We start from the raw sequence: 16,106 nt of genomic DNA, 5'->3' as shown, positions 1-16,106 counted from the left end.
AGTGTCCAAAAAACATGCTTTTAAGTGGTTAAGTTGTTAAGATATTAACATAATAACATACCAAAGTGGGTCCATGAACATGACTTTTAACCCTCAACTGCTCAGTTGTTTCTGGTTAGATGCTAAAACAGATTTATTTGTACATGTACTTTGTACAATGACATTAAAGTCAAATGCACTCCTAATGGCCACTAGGTCTAAATTCATATGGAAAACCTTTCATAAGGGTGTGTAAGCAGGTGACACAGGTGAGGGAGATAAACTACATGCTTAGAGTACAAGAAGGAAACATCTTAGAAAGTTAGAGGCAAAGGACTTCAAGAGTGGGAAGACTAACTGAAGTCAGAAGAGACACAAGATCATGGAGATTTATTTGTGGAAATTTGTGGCTGTTGTATGTGCTCTACTTCTTAATGCTTCAGGTAGGTGCAAAGAAAACACTGGTTATGATGAACATTAATATGATCATATATTTAATTATACTCTTATAATTAATTCTATTTAATATGAAAAAAAAATCAAGTTATTAAACAGAATTTACAGGCTACTGCATTCAGACAAAGATACAGTACACTATTCTATTTTTTTTGTCATTTTTTATACACTATTCTATTTTTCCTATTTTTTTCCCAAGAACACTACACACAAACCTAGCACACTAAATGACTTTATTTCTGCTGTATCTTGTCCAAGGGAATGCAAACTTAACTAGTAATTATAAAGTTAAACTCTTTTGTAATGTTGGACAGAGCATTCAATGTAACTGTTCTCTCTCTTCCTTCCCCATTAGGCTCATTTTGCCAACTAGATGGTAAGGTTTGCATTAACATAACACAAACATGCTTAGTTTACATAAGAAATAATGATGTCATTATTTTTTGCCATTTATTATTGTTTAACATGGTGTAAGAAATCAAGAGATTTTCCATAATTGTGTTTAGCCGTGTATATGCTTATTTACAGGCAGATGTCGGGTTAAGTATCCGACACCATATCAGACACAGTGATATGCATTTAAAAGGATATTTTATTTATTTGTTTATTTATTCTTTCTGTTTTCTATCAGTGTGTGGTCAGGCTCCCTTGAACATCAAGATTGTGGGTGGTACTAATGCTGTTCCCGGTGCTTGGCCTTGGCAGGTCAGCATTCAGGAAAGAGACTTGCATTTCTGTGGAGGCAGCCTGATCAATGAGCGCTGGGTCTTAACAGCAGCTCACTGTTTTCCGAGGTGTGGAGGCAAAAACTCTAAAATATCCATAATTTTTGTTTAAACAGTTTGTTTAGACTACACATATACAGGCATATATATATATTAGAATAAATTCTAAATAAATTAGAATGTTGTGGAAAAGTTCATTTATTTCAGCAATTCAACTCCGACTACCATTCAGAAGGTTGTGAGTTTGATTCCTGCTGCCACTGCTGGGCCCCTGAGCAAGGCCCCTAACTCTCAATTGTATAAAATTAGATTAAGGATGTCTGCTAAAGACAAGAAACAATAGACAAGAAATGTAACTACTGGTGCACCCCAATAAGTTAGAATATCATGGAAATGTTCCTTTATTTCAGTAATTCAACTCAAATAGTGAAACTCGTGTTTTATATAAATTCATTACACACTAACTGAAGTAGTTTAAGTCTTTGGTTCTCTTAATTGTGATTATTTTGTCTCACATTTAACAAAAACCTAATAATCTAAAAAAAAAAAAATTAGAATACTTCATAAGGCCAATAAAAACATTTTTATGTTGGCCTTCTGGAAAGTATGTTAATTTACTGTATACGTACTTAGGGTAGGGGCTCCTTTTGCTTTAATTACTGCCTCAATTTGGCGTGGCATGGAGGTGATTTGGCATGGCTTTCTGTTAACATGCTTGAATACAGCACTCTGTGAACAGCCAGCTTCTTTGGTAATGAATGTTTGTGGCTTACCCTCCTTGTGAAGGGTGTCAATGATTGTCTTCTGGACAAGTATTTTGTATGATCATTGGCAAGATAAGGTATGAGATGGCAGATAGTATAGCAGCTAAATAAGTTATTATTGATATTCAGTCTAACTAAACCTCTACTTTGATTTTCAGTTTTTCACTCCTGGGTGTCACAGCCAATCTAGGATTGACAAATCTGGAGGGGCCTAACCCAAATAAGCAGCAAAGAACCATTGCTGAATTAATCAGACACCCAAGGTATAACATAAATAATGACAATGACATAGCACTTCTCCAGCTCACTTCTCCGGTGACGTTTACAAACTACATCAGGCCAACATGTCTGGCAGCAACCAAGAGTGATTTTCCCAATAGAACTAATGTCTGGGTCACAGGATGGGGTGACATTAAGTCTAATGGTGAGTGCTCCACTACAACCTATGACCCGCATGTTTAAAATGTTCTTTTTTCATGTGTAAAGTTGATTAGTTTATCATTGATCCATACAGTGGAACTGCCATCCCCTCAAACCCTGCAGGAGGTGAAGGTGCCAATTGTCAGTAACAGTGACTGTGCAACATCTTATGGAAATGATATCATCACATACAATATGATGTGTGCTGGCCTCAGTGAGGGGGGCAAGGACTCATGCCAGGCAAGAAATCAACACTATCATATTATATCTGGTCACAGTACAGAATTACATGGTAGAAAAGCAGACATGTAGCTAACAGTTTGTTGTTCTTGCAGGGTGATTCTGGAGGTCCAATGGTGTTCAAGCATAACACAACCTGGGTTCAGGCTGGGATTGTGAGCTTTGGCCGTGGCTGCGCTTTACCTAATTTCCCTGGTGTGTACACCAGAGTGTCTCAGTACCAAGACTGGATTAACAGCATTATCAAAACCAAACAACCTGGATTTATTGCAGTCTCCAATGGTAATCCTGGCTCCCCAAACCTCCTTTGTCTGTTTCTTTGTTTTTCCATCATTTACTTCCTCTGCTCCCTGTCTATCTTCTAGTAATGATAAGAAAATGAAACAAAGCCAGAAAAGGTTTTCAAAGATTTGTGTCATACTGCATGTATCAGTTTTATTCATTTGACCTAATTCTACTCCATTCCAATTTAATCTATGTTAGAAACATGAATTACGTTAAGCCGTTGGTGATATCGCCAAACTAATTTGAGGTTTTACCCGGAAATATATAATTGGTTTAATCATTGTCAGCAATCACATAGCATCTCATGATGTACTATGTGAAATAATGTGAACTATGTACACTGAATTACTGGAATATCAAAGCACTGTATACTTCCTCATTCCCCTAACAAAGTTCTTATGCTGAACGAGTTTTATTGTGTTGTATATTGCTTGGAATCTTAACCAGAAATAAAATCTACATATTTATTTACAGAAGACAGTAACAAAGGAGTGTCTCCTTGTGTGCCACAACTAAAAAAAAAAAAAAAAAACAGTTGAGAAATCGCAAAAATATCAGCAACATTTTTCATATCATTGTATCAGAATAACCTATGACAAAGTATGTAATTTTTTTAAGGATGTATGCAATACCCAAATAAGTAAAAAGGAGTTAAAGTACAAATGACAATTCTTTATTTCAATAAATTGCATAAAGTAACATTAATATATAAAATTAGTGCACTGATAAATATTTATCATATCAAAACACAATAACAAACATGGAAATTTAGTCTAAAGCACTTGAACAGAGAGTATTATGAACACTTTGGCTATAATAAAAAAACTGGTTAGTTGCTGTCTCCGTCGTCGCTGATGATCCCCCTCAGGCTGCTCCAGTCTGTTGCTTTCTTGCGCTCTGTGTCCCCATTGCCCTCTTCACTGTCTGAGTCAGAGTTCACCACACGTTTGTAGGTTGACGGTGGAGGTAAGCTGCTCTGAAGATCTGTCCAGTGTGCTGCAGTTCGCCGTTTAGGACGACCTGAAATGCAAAGTAAATACAAAACGACCTGAAATACAAATGTACACAGTTGGCAAAAGAAATGAATAGAAATTTGTATAAAGGAAGAAACATTTTTTTTGTAGTAAATTTGACATCTATACTGTATAAAATTCTAGAAATCATAACAGTTTTATAGATTAGTTATAGTGTAGTTGCAGAGACCAGCAGAAAAGTTAAAGTTAAGCAGATAAAAAGTTTAAATTGAAGTGTCCAATATTTGGTTGCTAATTTTCGTGCCTTATGCGTTAACCAGTGCTAGAAATCACAGGCTTTAGACACGCCGGTGTTGAGACTTTGATGAGGTAGGGATTTCAGTGTTGTATAATTTATAGTCCATGTATAATTTATCATTTTGCGGTTTGCAGACTCTTGACAGCCATACACGGCCATACCACCATGTTCCACAGGAGAGATTAAATCAAGAGAAGCTTCTTATTCTTAATACAGCTTTCTGGCACAGGTTTATCTGTTTACAATCTCCAAAAAATATTCCATATTATTTAATATTATGTGCATTTTAGTCATCTACCACAACTACATCATTCTACCAGCATGATATTCCATCTCAACAATATAACAGGCAATTTATTTATTTTTTCTGTTTAATTTAAAACTTGTATGGGATGGCCGTGCTAAAACAGGTGTTAAAGTATGCTTTTGCCTGAACTTGGCCTTGGTCTGGACCTGGAAAAAAAAGTCAGTACACCAGTGATGTACCCTGAGTGGTGATTATATTGCTGACATCCAGTTCTGCCAGCTCCTGAGCTTCCTCCCTCTTCATTCTGGCCTTTTTACACTTCTCTATGGATGGCTGACCTGTAGGAGACACCTGAGAATATTATACGTGGTCTTTACACTCCATGCACACATGAATAAAGAAAAATAAACTAGTATGATGAGTTAATCTTCGCTGACCTTCAACCCCCAGCTCTTCCAGTTCTTTCTTCAGCACAGCAACTTTGGCCTTCACTGAGCGACAGCCCTCGAGCAGCTTCTTATAATTACGGCGTACGCCACAGAGGGAGATGTAGCGTTTAAGTCTGGACACAGCTTTATCATCATCATCCTGTATGTGAAACCACACAAAAGTCAGCATGTTGAATACATACCTGATCATACACCCCTAGACCTGATATGTAAAATCTAGTAATAGGAAGTAAACACAATTGGTGGTGAAAACAGCAGCATCATTATTCACCTTTCCTCCTTTGGCCTTGCTCTCACTCATTTCACTACTCTTCTTTGGCACACTCTTTTTTTTCGTCTTTTCTTCCTGTTTCGGTTTCATCTCCCCTGCGTCTCCATCCTCCTCCAGAGAGGGCAAAGAAGAAGAGGAAGTGTCTGAATCCTCTGTTTCTACCCGGTCTTTATCCTTTACTTTCACTGGGGAAGAAGATGATGCTAAATGTGAGAAGACATCACAAATAATACCAGGAACAGCTTTAAAGTAGAACAGCAGCACCTGTACCTGTTTCTTTTACTTCTTCAGAGGGCACCTTATCAACATTTTTCTTTCTGTCTGTTTCTTCATCACTCTCCTCATCACTGCTCTCGCTCGTTCCTTTCCTTTCTGTTTTCCTTGCCTCCTCTTCCTCGCTTTCAGAGCTACTCCCGAAGACTTCTTTCTGCACTTTTCTCACAGCATCACTTTCTGTTGACTTTTGCTTTTTTTTGTCTTCTGTTCTTTTTCTCTCCTTCTGAGCAGCTGCTGTGGTCTTTTTTCCAACTTTTTTCTCACCGCTGGTTTTCATCTCTTTACCACTGACCCCAGCTAAGCTGTCCGAACTCGCACTTTGCTTTTTCTTTCCACCACAAGCTTTTACTTTTTTTTTATTTTCTTGGTCTTCATTTTTCATCTCTTCATCGCTCACCTCCTCCACGCTATCAGAACTCATGCATTGCTTTTTCTTTTCACCTATGACTTTTACTTGATTTTCTTTGTCTTCATCTGAACTGCTGGAGGTGATGTGATTAGCTTCCTCAATATCTAAAGCCTTCCCCTTCTTTTTTGCCTTATTTTTCTTCTCCTCCTCTTCATCACTTCCTGAACTTATACCTCCCTTCCTGTTCCTATTCACATTATGCTTTTCTTTTGTGTTGTTTCTTCGAACATTTGCATTCTGTTCTTTCTCACTCTCTTCTTCCATGTCCTTATCACTTCCATCATCATCCTCTTCTTTAACCTGTTCCTCATTTGCCACTTTCTCTATACCAAAGTCTGGGGAATCTGAAACAAACAGTGATGATGGAGAAGTTACACACAGACACACCAAAAAAATTCAATAGTTGAATTGTAATGCAGGTTTGTCTTATTAACAAGCTATTCACAGATAGTTGCTACACTTGAAGCTCATTAAAATCCCTCTCAAATTATCGCAAAACAATTGGTCAGTAACGACTTTTCACCTCAAATTCCTGTGTTTTGTGTGGACTGGTTGGACAGGTCACAAGCATTCTGTGGTCAATGAACTATATTTTGGGTTCAGTGTCCGTCTGAAAGATCCAATCAAACCCAGCTGTAGCTTCAAGTTATATTTACTATAATTACATGCAAGTGTAGCATAGTTCAGAAAAACAGACCATCTTTGTCCCTGAGTCCATTAAACAAATCGGCACCATCACAAACTGCAGAATTGCACTAACCACTGATCACTTTCTATGACAGTTAGGGTTTTAATGCAAAAAAAATCCTCTCATATAGCCTTTATAACCTTTTTTTGGGGGGGCGGGGTCTGTTTTGAGTTTCCTGGGTTTTCTAGACTGGAAATACTTTTGAATCTAATTTTTAAGCTTTCAATTTAAGAAACCTTCTAGAATTAGGTCAAGAAAATTAAATTCTACACAAACTTTGCAACACTGGTGGCTAGTGAGTTCTTTGCTAGACAACTGCCCAGGATGCATCAGGTGCTTTAACACCCCTTCTGCATGTTGCATGAATAAACAGATTACTGTTTACTCTCCTAGTTGCAAATGATCCTGATAACACTTTTCCTTAAACTTATGCTCTGAACATTTGAGATGCATGTTAATACTAGGTGTAGTCATGCTAAAAAAAAACCTGATATTGTACAAAATAAACAGTGTGATATTGTAACCTGGGGAATCTGGTGCTAAACACAATTTCTTCTTTCTGGACACATCACTGTTTTGTGCCTCTTCTTCATCATCTTCCTCATCCGCCCTTTTCCGTTTATTTTGCTTCTGAGGTTGAACCACACTCATTATTAAAGGTTCATCATCACTGCTGCTGTCCTGTAAATGCACAAGAGGTACAGGAGGGTAATGATTTAAACAGATGAGAAAGGAGCAAATACTCAAAAACAGAACTAATCCATACCTGCATTTTTAAAAGTTCCTCTTCTACGACTTGCTTGAGAAACTGTCTGTGTTCTGCAGAAAGTGAGTCCCTGCCCACATGCGCCAGATACTTCTTTCGTAGAATGGCAAGTGTCAAAGTACTAAACACAACCAGTTTGGGTTCAGGATTCATCAACACACAAAACACTAAGTAAGATGCATTAGTATAAACTCCAAAGTGCGCACGAGCTCAACATAAACATGCGCTCGCGACCTCCCCAGAACACGTCCTACGTCATGAAAACACTTTGTATGTAAACAGCGACATGTTGTTACCAAAAATCCGCTTACCTAAGGTCTGAGCACCTCTGCAGCTCTCGTGTGACGAATTTGCGGATTGCTGCGGCCTCTGAAACCATCACCAAATTGAAAGCTCACTTTTTTCTTTCTGAAAAAACGAACCGAAGACGTCGCGCACTTCCAGGTTTGGCGCGCTCTCTAGCGGTGGCGCGCACGCTGCGTTGCGTCATCACGTCCTCGCGTTCTGCTGATTTGGAATCCCTTAGATACTGCTTATACGGTCCCATAATCCCAACCTTTTTGTGACTACGTAAAAAAAATTATGCGTCAAACGTCACATCCAGACACAATATCCGAATGTAGTACCTGAAATACCACGTTGATGAGCCGTCTCGAATCATCAAATGCGCGTCCCCGATACGGAGGGCGTCTCAACTCGTGCATGGAGGCGTGGTCTATTAGTGACGTAAAGACGTTTGTATCTATACATATGCGCAAGAAATTTGTTTATATGGTCCAATTAGTTAACATTTTAGCTACTCTGCCAGTGTTTGGGAACTGGTCAGCTCACTAAATATCGGAATATACTCATTTTTATTTCTTATTGATTAATTACGTCCTTTAAAAGTTTTAAAAAAAATAACATGCAGTTTTCCAAGGTTTGACTTTTTTTGTTTTATTAAAAGCAATGTGTCTGTGTAATGATGTAATCATTACTCAGAACTACTAAGTTCTCAATTAAATGAACAAAAATACAGCACAAATGAACAAAGTAGCACCAGTATCACTAACCCCATTTTCATGTCCTTGAGAGTACTTTTCCTTTAAGCCTGCCATTTTTTTTTCTTCTAATACCCACTTCATTATAAAGCATTTATAATTTAGTCATTAGTCAATTAATTAATTTCACATCTTACAATGATTAAAGTATTAAAAACATTTATTAATGGGCAGAATAACAGGCTACCAAACAACACTTAAGGTCTCATAAGCATTAGAAACTTCTGATAATACTGTGTATATTAATGTATTTATTAATGTACGTTGTTTAAACAGAGTGAGTGTAAGCATTACATTGTTGTTTCACTGGCTGTGGAGAACAATTCCCATGAGACACTTTAAGAAATATGAGTGGTCTAGTGCAACAGCTCTTCATATCCTATAAACAGCAGCTTGACAGCTTAGCAATGAATCATTATACCCATGTTATTAAGAGTCATGGTTGTATAATTGAAATACCAGTTACATACAGCTTGGGCTGCATAAACTTGCTTACACAGAGTGTGTCACTTCATGTTGGAATGACTCCATGGCAGGTTTTCTTTTTGATTTGACAAACAAAATGATCTTTTTGATTATTGTTACATAAAAAAAGAAGGTATTATTTATTTGGATATAAAAAAATAGACCTCGGTGGGTCACAAACTGCAGTGGATTTTGCAGTGGATTTTGCAGTGGATATGCAACAATGTTTGGCATTTTTGTAAAGTGAGCTACTGTACAAACTTTTTTTCTGCTCAGGTTTGTCAGTTTGTTAGATGATTTTCTGGTTACAGAAAACCTGCTATAGCCAAATCAGCACAACATTTCTTCAATTTCAAATGTTTGGGCCAAAAATATGCCTTGGATTACGTTCTAGTCGGTCTTCAAGTAAATGGTCAGGTGTTTTCATATTCCTACATATTTTGGGAAGGCTTAGCAACTGGGTTATAGGGCTTTTGAAAGATTTAAACAGGTAACATGTACATTGCTTGGGTGCTTGATGAAAAAAATAGCAGATTTCTAAATCAAGATGTACATCCTCAAAGAAATACTCCAGTGTTTTTAAACTAGACTCCATCAAGCATACCTGTAGCATGTGTGAGTATTACAAAGAAAGCCTTTTGGCATGTTTACCTGTACAAAAAAAAGAATGGAAATTGTGTTTCAATAAACCCAGTTATAATGCAAGCATAGTCAATTTTGTTCTAAAGCATCATGTATATTCTTCCCTAGAACTACATCAGGAAGATGTTGTGGTTATGAGTCACCAGCATACTGCAAATCTTGTTAAAAAGTGACAGAAAGTAAGATAAAACCACAAAAGAGAATCATTTTTAAAGTCTCTTTCTTTTCTTTATCATTAGAAAGTAATTGTGCTAGTTTTCTTGTGTATGCACTGTTTCTTCCTGACAGGTATCACAACTGCCTTATAACTCTCATTATATTACAAATGTGTTTTGCGTGTACAGGATTCCACCCTTTCCTCAAGACAGGGAAACACTTAAATTCCTGTATGTCACAATCACACAAACTACAGATGCAGTTGCTGATGAAAAGGATGAGCAACACTGGAGTGTTTGTATACAGGTCACCTGAACATTTCCGTTGGGACACCTTAAGGGGTCCAGATCGGCACCCGTTCTAGCAGGAACATGCATCATATATCAGTCGAGTATGAGTTGCTTGTAAATACCTGTCTGCAGCCAGCACCCAACACATACATCCGCATAGAAAACATCACAGTTCACCATTGTCCATTCATAATCTTTGCACACACACAAAATATCTCACATATATTCTTAAAAAAAGAAGAAAAGGTGGAAATTATGGACAATAAATTAACAGGATAATAAATACAAATGAAGCAAAAAATCTGAATGATGTACATTCATCCTCACAAAATAAAATAAAAATAAGAAACCACACTGTGGCTCTTCAGATTATTTCTTAGTGCAGTGTTACTGTACCCATCGCTGCTCAACCCCTTCCATCCATTCTGTATCCAAATCCCTGCATATGAATTATTCACGATTTTCCTGTTATAGAACCATTAGGCTTGTCGTACAACTCGTTTATAATTTCTACCAACCCCTGCTTTCAGTCTTTGTACACAGTCTGCTGTCCATGCCCCCTCTCATCATGCATAATATGTCTCCGTACATGGATCCTCCTCACACGTCTGTCTCCACCCCCCACACCAGCCCCGTCTTCTTCTGACTGACCCACACCTGGAGAAGAGACTCCACCTGAGTCCAATAAACCCATGCCTCCATGACCAGAGCCCCGGCCACTCTCATAGATCAGTATGTTTAAGGTTTCTTCAAAGATGCGAGCTTCTGGGAACTCAACCTATGAGGACAAATGAAATGACAGAAAGTAAAAAAGTGAGTAACAAACAAAAAACACAAAAGAAGAACACAAAAACACCAAACAACAACATTTACCAATGTATGCATGGTCTTTGCTTACTTTGGTCTGTTTCTTCTCAGTGGCATAAACGATGGAGGTACAGCAAACCTCTGCAATCTTGCGTCCATCTCCATAAAAGGACCAGCAGCAGATTTCATCTCCGAGGACGTCTTTAATGAAAAGCACTCTACCATTAAAGCGCAGCCCCAGTTTATCAAACAGCTCAATGTTCTTCAGCAAGTTGTCATCTGAGTTACTGGAGGAGTAATAAAGGTTTTTCAGAAATGTTATGCACCAAAATATACTGCATGAGAAAATTCAGTCATCCCGGGTATGTTAAAGTCTCATATTCCTGCTCTCAATATTGAATCATGAAGACATTACACACTGGTACCAAGGTGCTACGTAAAATGTAGTAAATCCCTGGGATTTGGGTTTTAGGAATGGTACTTAATTGGCATGTGAATTGGCTTAATGCTTGTACAGGTCAGTGAGTTCATTGGGTTAATGAGTTTACTATTGCTTGTGTTTTGATGTCCTCATTTTCTGATGTCACTGCAAGAGTTTTGCAATTTGCAAATTAGGCTAGTGCACATTTCCTCCCAAAACATAGAGGAATTGTGTTATGCACCAGGAGCCAGCCTTTGCAGCTTTTCAAACTGCTGCTTATTCTCCATCACAGGGCAGCATAAAACATTTAGAAGCAAGTGGGGAGATTTAACATTTATGCATTTGCATGGCAAAGCTGCAAAAGTGTATACATGCCGACAGTACCTGGTATAAGAATATTTATTGTTCCCTCTGTTATTCTGCAATTTCACCACAGGCTGAAAAAGATTAAAAACAATTTTAGAAAAGATTTTATAAGATTTCATTATTTCATATTTCACATTTATCTGGGTGTCTGTATGTGAAGAATGTCAACAATTTCTCTCACTTTCTTGCAGGTGGCAATCATCCGCTGTTCCTCTTTGGCAGAAGTGATCATGGGGATACGACAGCCTCCCTCATAGACTTCACTGCGTTTCTACAGGATAAAAAAAATGTTCACACCATGGGAAACACATCCTAATATCTGTTCAAAAGGAGAACTGCTGTGAGAAAAGTGAAAATTATGTAGAAGAAAAAAAAATTTCTTCTGAAATGCTCATTGTAGTTTTAGAAACAATTATCAGGTCAAGTTCCCACATCTTAATTTTATAAAATTATTCTGCCACATTCCACACCGACTGAAAACACCAACATTTAAACAGTTAAGTTGAAATGGCTTTCAGAGCATTTAAAAAAAATAAAAAATACAGCAGGGTCAGAGGTCATGAAAAAGACAAATTCACCAACCAAAATAATGATTAATTTCTGCACTGAAATATTTACTGTAATTAAAAAGTAAGCTAATTATATTATGTATACAATATGTATAAAAAGTAAGTGGACATCTAACATGTGCCCATTCCAAAACCATGAAAATGAATACATGGCTGCTGCTATAATAAGCTCAATAGTTCAGGAAATGCTTTCCACTAGATCTTGAAGCATGGCTGTTAGTATTTTGGGGGTTGAGGTCAGGGATCTGTGCAGGCCATTTGAGTTCATGTCTTCATGAACATCATATTATGTACAGGGGCACTGTCATGCTGAAACAAGTTTGGGTACCTTAGTTCTAGTGAAGGCAAACTTTAATGCTACAGCAAACAAAGTCTAGTGACCAGTAACCAGACCTTTCAGTCACACAATCCAATAGTTCAGTGAGTACACCTAAATTCAGACTGCACATTCTGATAACATCATATGGTGCATTCAATACATAATTTGCTGAATTTACTGTACTCTATGTGATTATGGCATTGGTGTATGGATGTGTGGGGAGACTGACCTGCAGTGTTGAAAGGCAGTGCTGGATAAGACCCTGAAGTCTGTAGAATTGTGCCTCCTTAAGTACCTCCTCCAGTTCCCTTTGGCTCTCGGGAAGTGGCACTGTGCCATCCCGTAGGAAGTTCAGCACCAGTGAGAAATGGCGTCCACATCTGTCCAGCACTACCCAGCCTGAAGACAAAAAGGACACTGAGCTAAATAAGTGCTGCACAGTGAAATAGACATGTTCTTTAGTTGCCCAGGAATAAGTCGCAGAAACTTCTAGCTATCTTCACAGACACAACATAGGTTAAACTGTGTGAGCACAAAAAAAAACATACTAACTCCAGATAGAAATTTCACCAAAAAATAAAAAATAAATAAATAAATAAATAAAAGTGCGGGGGGCACGGTGGCTTAGTGGTTAGCACATTCGTCTCACACCTCCAGGGTTGGGGGTTCGATTCCCGCCTCCGCCTTGTGTGTGTGGCGTTTGCATGTTCGCCCAGTGCCTCGGGGTTTCCTCCGGGTACTCCGGTTTCCTCCCCAGTCCAAAGACATGCATGGTAGTTTGACTGGCATCTCTGGAAAATTGTCCATAGTGTGTGATTGCGTGAGTGAATGAGAGTGTGTGTGTGCCCTGCGATGGGTTGGCACTCCATTCAGGGTGTATCTTGCCTTGATGCCCAATGACACCTGACGCACAGGCTCCCCGTGGGTAGTTCAGATAAGCGGTAGAAAATGAGTGAGTGAGAAATAAAAGTGCTAGTGTTAGTGCCAAAATATTGACACCCTTGGAAAATATGAGTAAAACAGTTACAGGAAAAATCTCTTTGTGGTTGGTTTAAACTCTCATTGGAAATTTTACAGAAAATTAACCTTTACCTTATGGGTTCAACAAGTGCAACTAGACATGGATTTGCAAATCTACATTTTATGTTATATTGGAAAGAAAACATCTTTTTAAAATAGGTTTCCAAGTCAAAGTGTAAAATGTTTAGCTATTTCATGTAAAGTAATGTTAAACACACTGATGTCCTCTGTCTCTTAAAACGTACCACTATTGTCATGATTATTGCCACAGTCTCAATTCGCAATCTTACATTCAAAATAAATTACCAATCTCGAAAATCCTTTTTTTTTTAACCCAACAAACCTTTCTTTAGGCTTGAACCTGACATGAGAGGTTGTTATATTTAAAAACATTAAACTTAATAACCTACACAAAAAGAATGAGATAAAGAATGATAAAAAGAGATTTCTCCAGTTATATTGCTGAAGATGCTAGTGCCACAGGTTATATATCATTAAAGACTAAATTAACATGTAGTCTATTAAATTAAATGTGGCTTGTCTCAATGTGACACTGTGTAACAGTTCAAATATTAGTACAAGATCTGGCTCTGATGTTCATTTGTAACATATATAAATGAAACAAAAGAGGACACTGGGACTTTCTCTCACAACCCTATTTGTAATTCATGATACCTCAATTTTTGAAACTTGTGCTATTTTACATCCATCCATCCACTTATCCTACAGGGTGGCAGGGAACCTGAAGACTATCCCAGGAGACCTGGGGCACACCTGTACATCACAGGGCAGAATCGTACACACACACTATGGACAATTTAAAGATGGCGACCATCCTACTATGCATGTCTTTGGACTGACGGAGTACATCGGATTACCTGAAGAAAACCCCTAAGGTATGGGATAACACGCAATTCCACACACACATGATGGAGGCAGGAATCAAAACCCCAGCCCAGAAAATGTTTCAATGACCATCTCGTACACATTAACACACACCGTCTCACCTTCTGAATCAATGGTGACCTCCACGCTGCCATCGCATATCCTCCTGAGCAGGCTGTCCTCTTTGCTGAGGGTCTGAACTGTGGTGTAATGCAGGGATCCACCAACGTTCAGCTTCACGTACTTACTTCCAGCCAGACCTGTTCCTGCCTTCTTCTCTACGCCATGGCTGGGGGATGGAGGGGCACAACTGGGCTCCAGTACCACATTCCCACCAGAAGCTTCGGCAGACATCAGGAAAAAGCAGCTCAACCCTTGTAATGTACTGCCTACATGTTAAATAAAATTAAAACCATCAGGAAAACCCTTGTTTATAGCAAAACCTCAGCTTTGTAAGACAGTGAAGTGAAATCCCAAGAGAACAACGCCCAGGATAAAACACAATAAAGCTTCATTCTGGTGGTAATCTTAGTAAGCAGACAGACATATAAACCCCCAACAGTCCGTGCTATAACACTTTGAGGTTGGGACCATAACTTATAACTACCTTTTCCCCAGACCTTTCGTTTAATGTTTGATCATTTAATCCCTCTTTTTTATCTCTACAAAGGAATCAGGTCAGCCGTTACAGATGGCGACTCAGTAACAGAGCTCACTAACCAACTAGCTAGCTAGATAATCTCATGATGAACCAGAATAACGTTACTTGACCGTTTGCTGAGTCCAGCTAGCTGTAATAATATAACAAACCTGTTCTGAAAATTAATACACCATTAATAAACATGAGAAATAACAACACTAATGACCTAACTAGCCTAAAGCGCAGTACCTTAAGCCTAGCTAGCATCTTAGCTAACTTTCACTCTGATATTTTGTTGGATGTCATGACAGAATTAATTGCTTACCGAGCTGTGTCCTAAAGCAACAAGCGCCCTGAAGTACAAACACAAACTCTAGAGAGTTTACATTAACAATAATAATATATAAATCGTTATTTTAATTCCGTGTTTTCAGTTTTATTTTCCGTCAGCGTTTATCCACTACACACTTCCTCTTGAGTGGTTTCCGTGGTGCATAAAACTCCGTCGCCGATTGGTCAAGACACACGTTCGTCACATTGTCTAGTCCCGCCTTTATCCATATGTCATGCGCACTACGTAGGTACCGAGCAACATACTACTATACTAAATAGTAGGCCAAATGAGTAGTGGATAAAACCATTTGATTGCATACTTATTTTAAATACTTTTTAGTATCTATCTATCTATCTATCTATCTATCTATCTATCTATCTATCTATCTATCTATCTATCTGTCTGTCTATCCATCTGTTTGTCTGTCTGTTTGTCTGTTTGTCTGTCTGTCTGTCTGTGTCTGTCTGTCTGTCTGTGTCTGTCTGTCTGTCTGTCTTAGTAAGTACTATCAAGTGAGTAAGCATATTTAAATGCTTACTCAGTTGCTTACTTTTAGTAACAGCTTTATCCTGGTCAGATTCAGATCCTTTCTCAGGAACACTGGGCACGAGGCGAGAAAACACACTTTAATGGGACAGGGACAATCCAACCACAGCATAATGCACACATGCAGTACATTCACACACCTAGAGACAATTTATCTTAGACAATCCACCTAATCCACGGTTGGTAGTGAGAGGAATTCAGAGAAATCAGAAGATATACTGCCAAACACAGGAGAACATCTAGAAAAAATATGATTATATGGACAGGATCAAATACCAGTATTCCCAGCACTATAGATTAAGCAGATCTTTGCCTGGTTCCATATGAGTAAATGATTATTATAAGTCTTTCATTCACCT

The 16,106-nt window shown here is 38.2% G+C and overlaps 3 protein-coding genes across 3 annotated transcripts; 1 reads left to right on the top strand and 2 right to left on the bottom strand.

Annotated features, from left to right (window-relative positions):
• The first annotated feature begins 216 nt into the window (after positions 1-216).
• LOC132860688 (tryptase-2-like) lies at positions 217-3,345 on the top strand. Its single transcript, XM_060891962.1, has 6 exons — positions 217-422; positions 791-811; positions 1,067-1,229; positions 2,083-2,348; positions 2,439-2,584; positions 2,680-3,345. Exons 1-6 carry the CDS (start codon positions 362-364, stop codon positions 2,947-2,949), a joined length of 927 nt encoding a protein of 308 aa, XP_060747945.1. The 5' UTR covers positions 217-361; the 3' UTR covers positions 2,950-3,345.
• A 175-nt stretch (positions 3,346-3,520) lies between these two features.
• On the bottom strand, positions 3,521-7,745 carry hirip3 (HIRA interacting protein 3). The gene is made up of 8 exons (XM_060891960.1): positions 7,559-7,745; positions 7,248-7,368; positions 7,006-7,162; positions 5,379-6,137; positions 5,109-5,293; positions 4,826-4,976; positions 4,628-4,726; positions 3,521-3,889 (listed from the first exon to the last, which is right to left on the bottom strand). The coding sequence occupies exons 1-8, from the start codon at positions 7,624-7,626 to the stop codon at positions 3,699-3,701; spliced, it is 1,731 nt and encodes a 576-aa protein (XP_060747943.1). The 5' UTR covers positions 7,627-7,745; the 3' UTR covers positions 3,521-3,698.
• Positions 7,746-8,429: 684 nt separating this feature from the next.
• kctd13 (potassium channel tetramerization domain containing 13) lies at positions 8,430-15,351 on the bottom strand. Its single transcript, XM_060892641.1, has 7 exons — positions 15,193-15,351; positions 14,350-14,616; positions 12,552-12,721; positions 11,616-11,705; positions 11,453-11,505; positions 10,739-10,934; positions 8,430-10,618 (listed from the first exon to the last, which is right to left on the bottom strand). The coding sequence occupies exons 2-7, from the start codon at positions 14,579-14,581 to the stop codon at positions 10,367-10,369; spliced, it is 993 nt and encodes a 330-aa protein (XP_060748624.1). The 5' UTR covers positions 14,582-14,616; positions 15,193-15,351; the 3' UTR covers positions 8,430-10,366.
• Positions 15,352-16,106: the final 755 nt, after the last annotated feature.

The sequence above is a fragment of the Tachysurus vachellii genome, chromosome 18 (genome assembly GCF_030014155.1).
Source record: "Tachysurus vachellii isolate PV-2020 chromosome 18, HZAU_Pvac_v1, whole genome shotgun sequence".
In the NCBI taxonomy this organism is placed as follows: domain Eukaryota; kingdom Metazoa; phylum Chordata; class Actinopteri; order Siluriformes; family Bagridae; genus Tachysurus; species Tachysurus vachellii.
The sequence above is the reverse complement of the archived record's forward strand: the minus strand, read 5'-3'. Positions and strand labels throughout refer to the sequence as shown.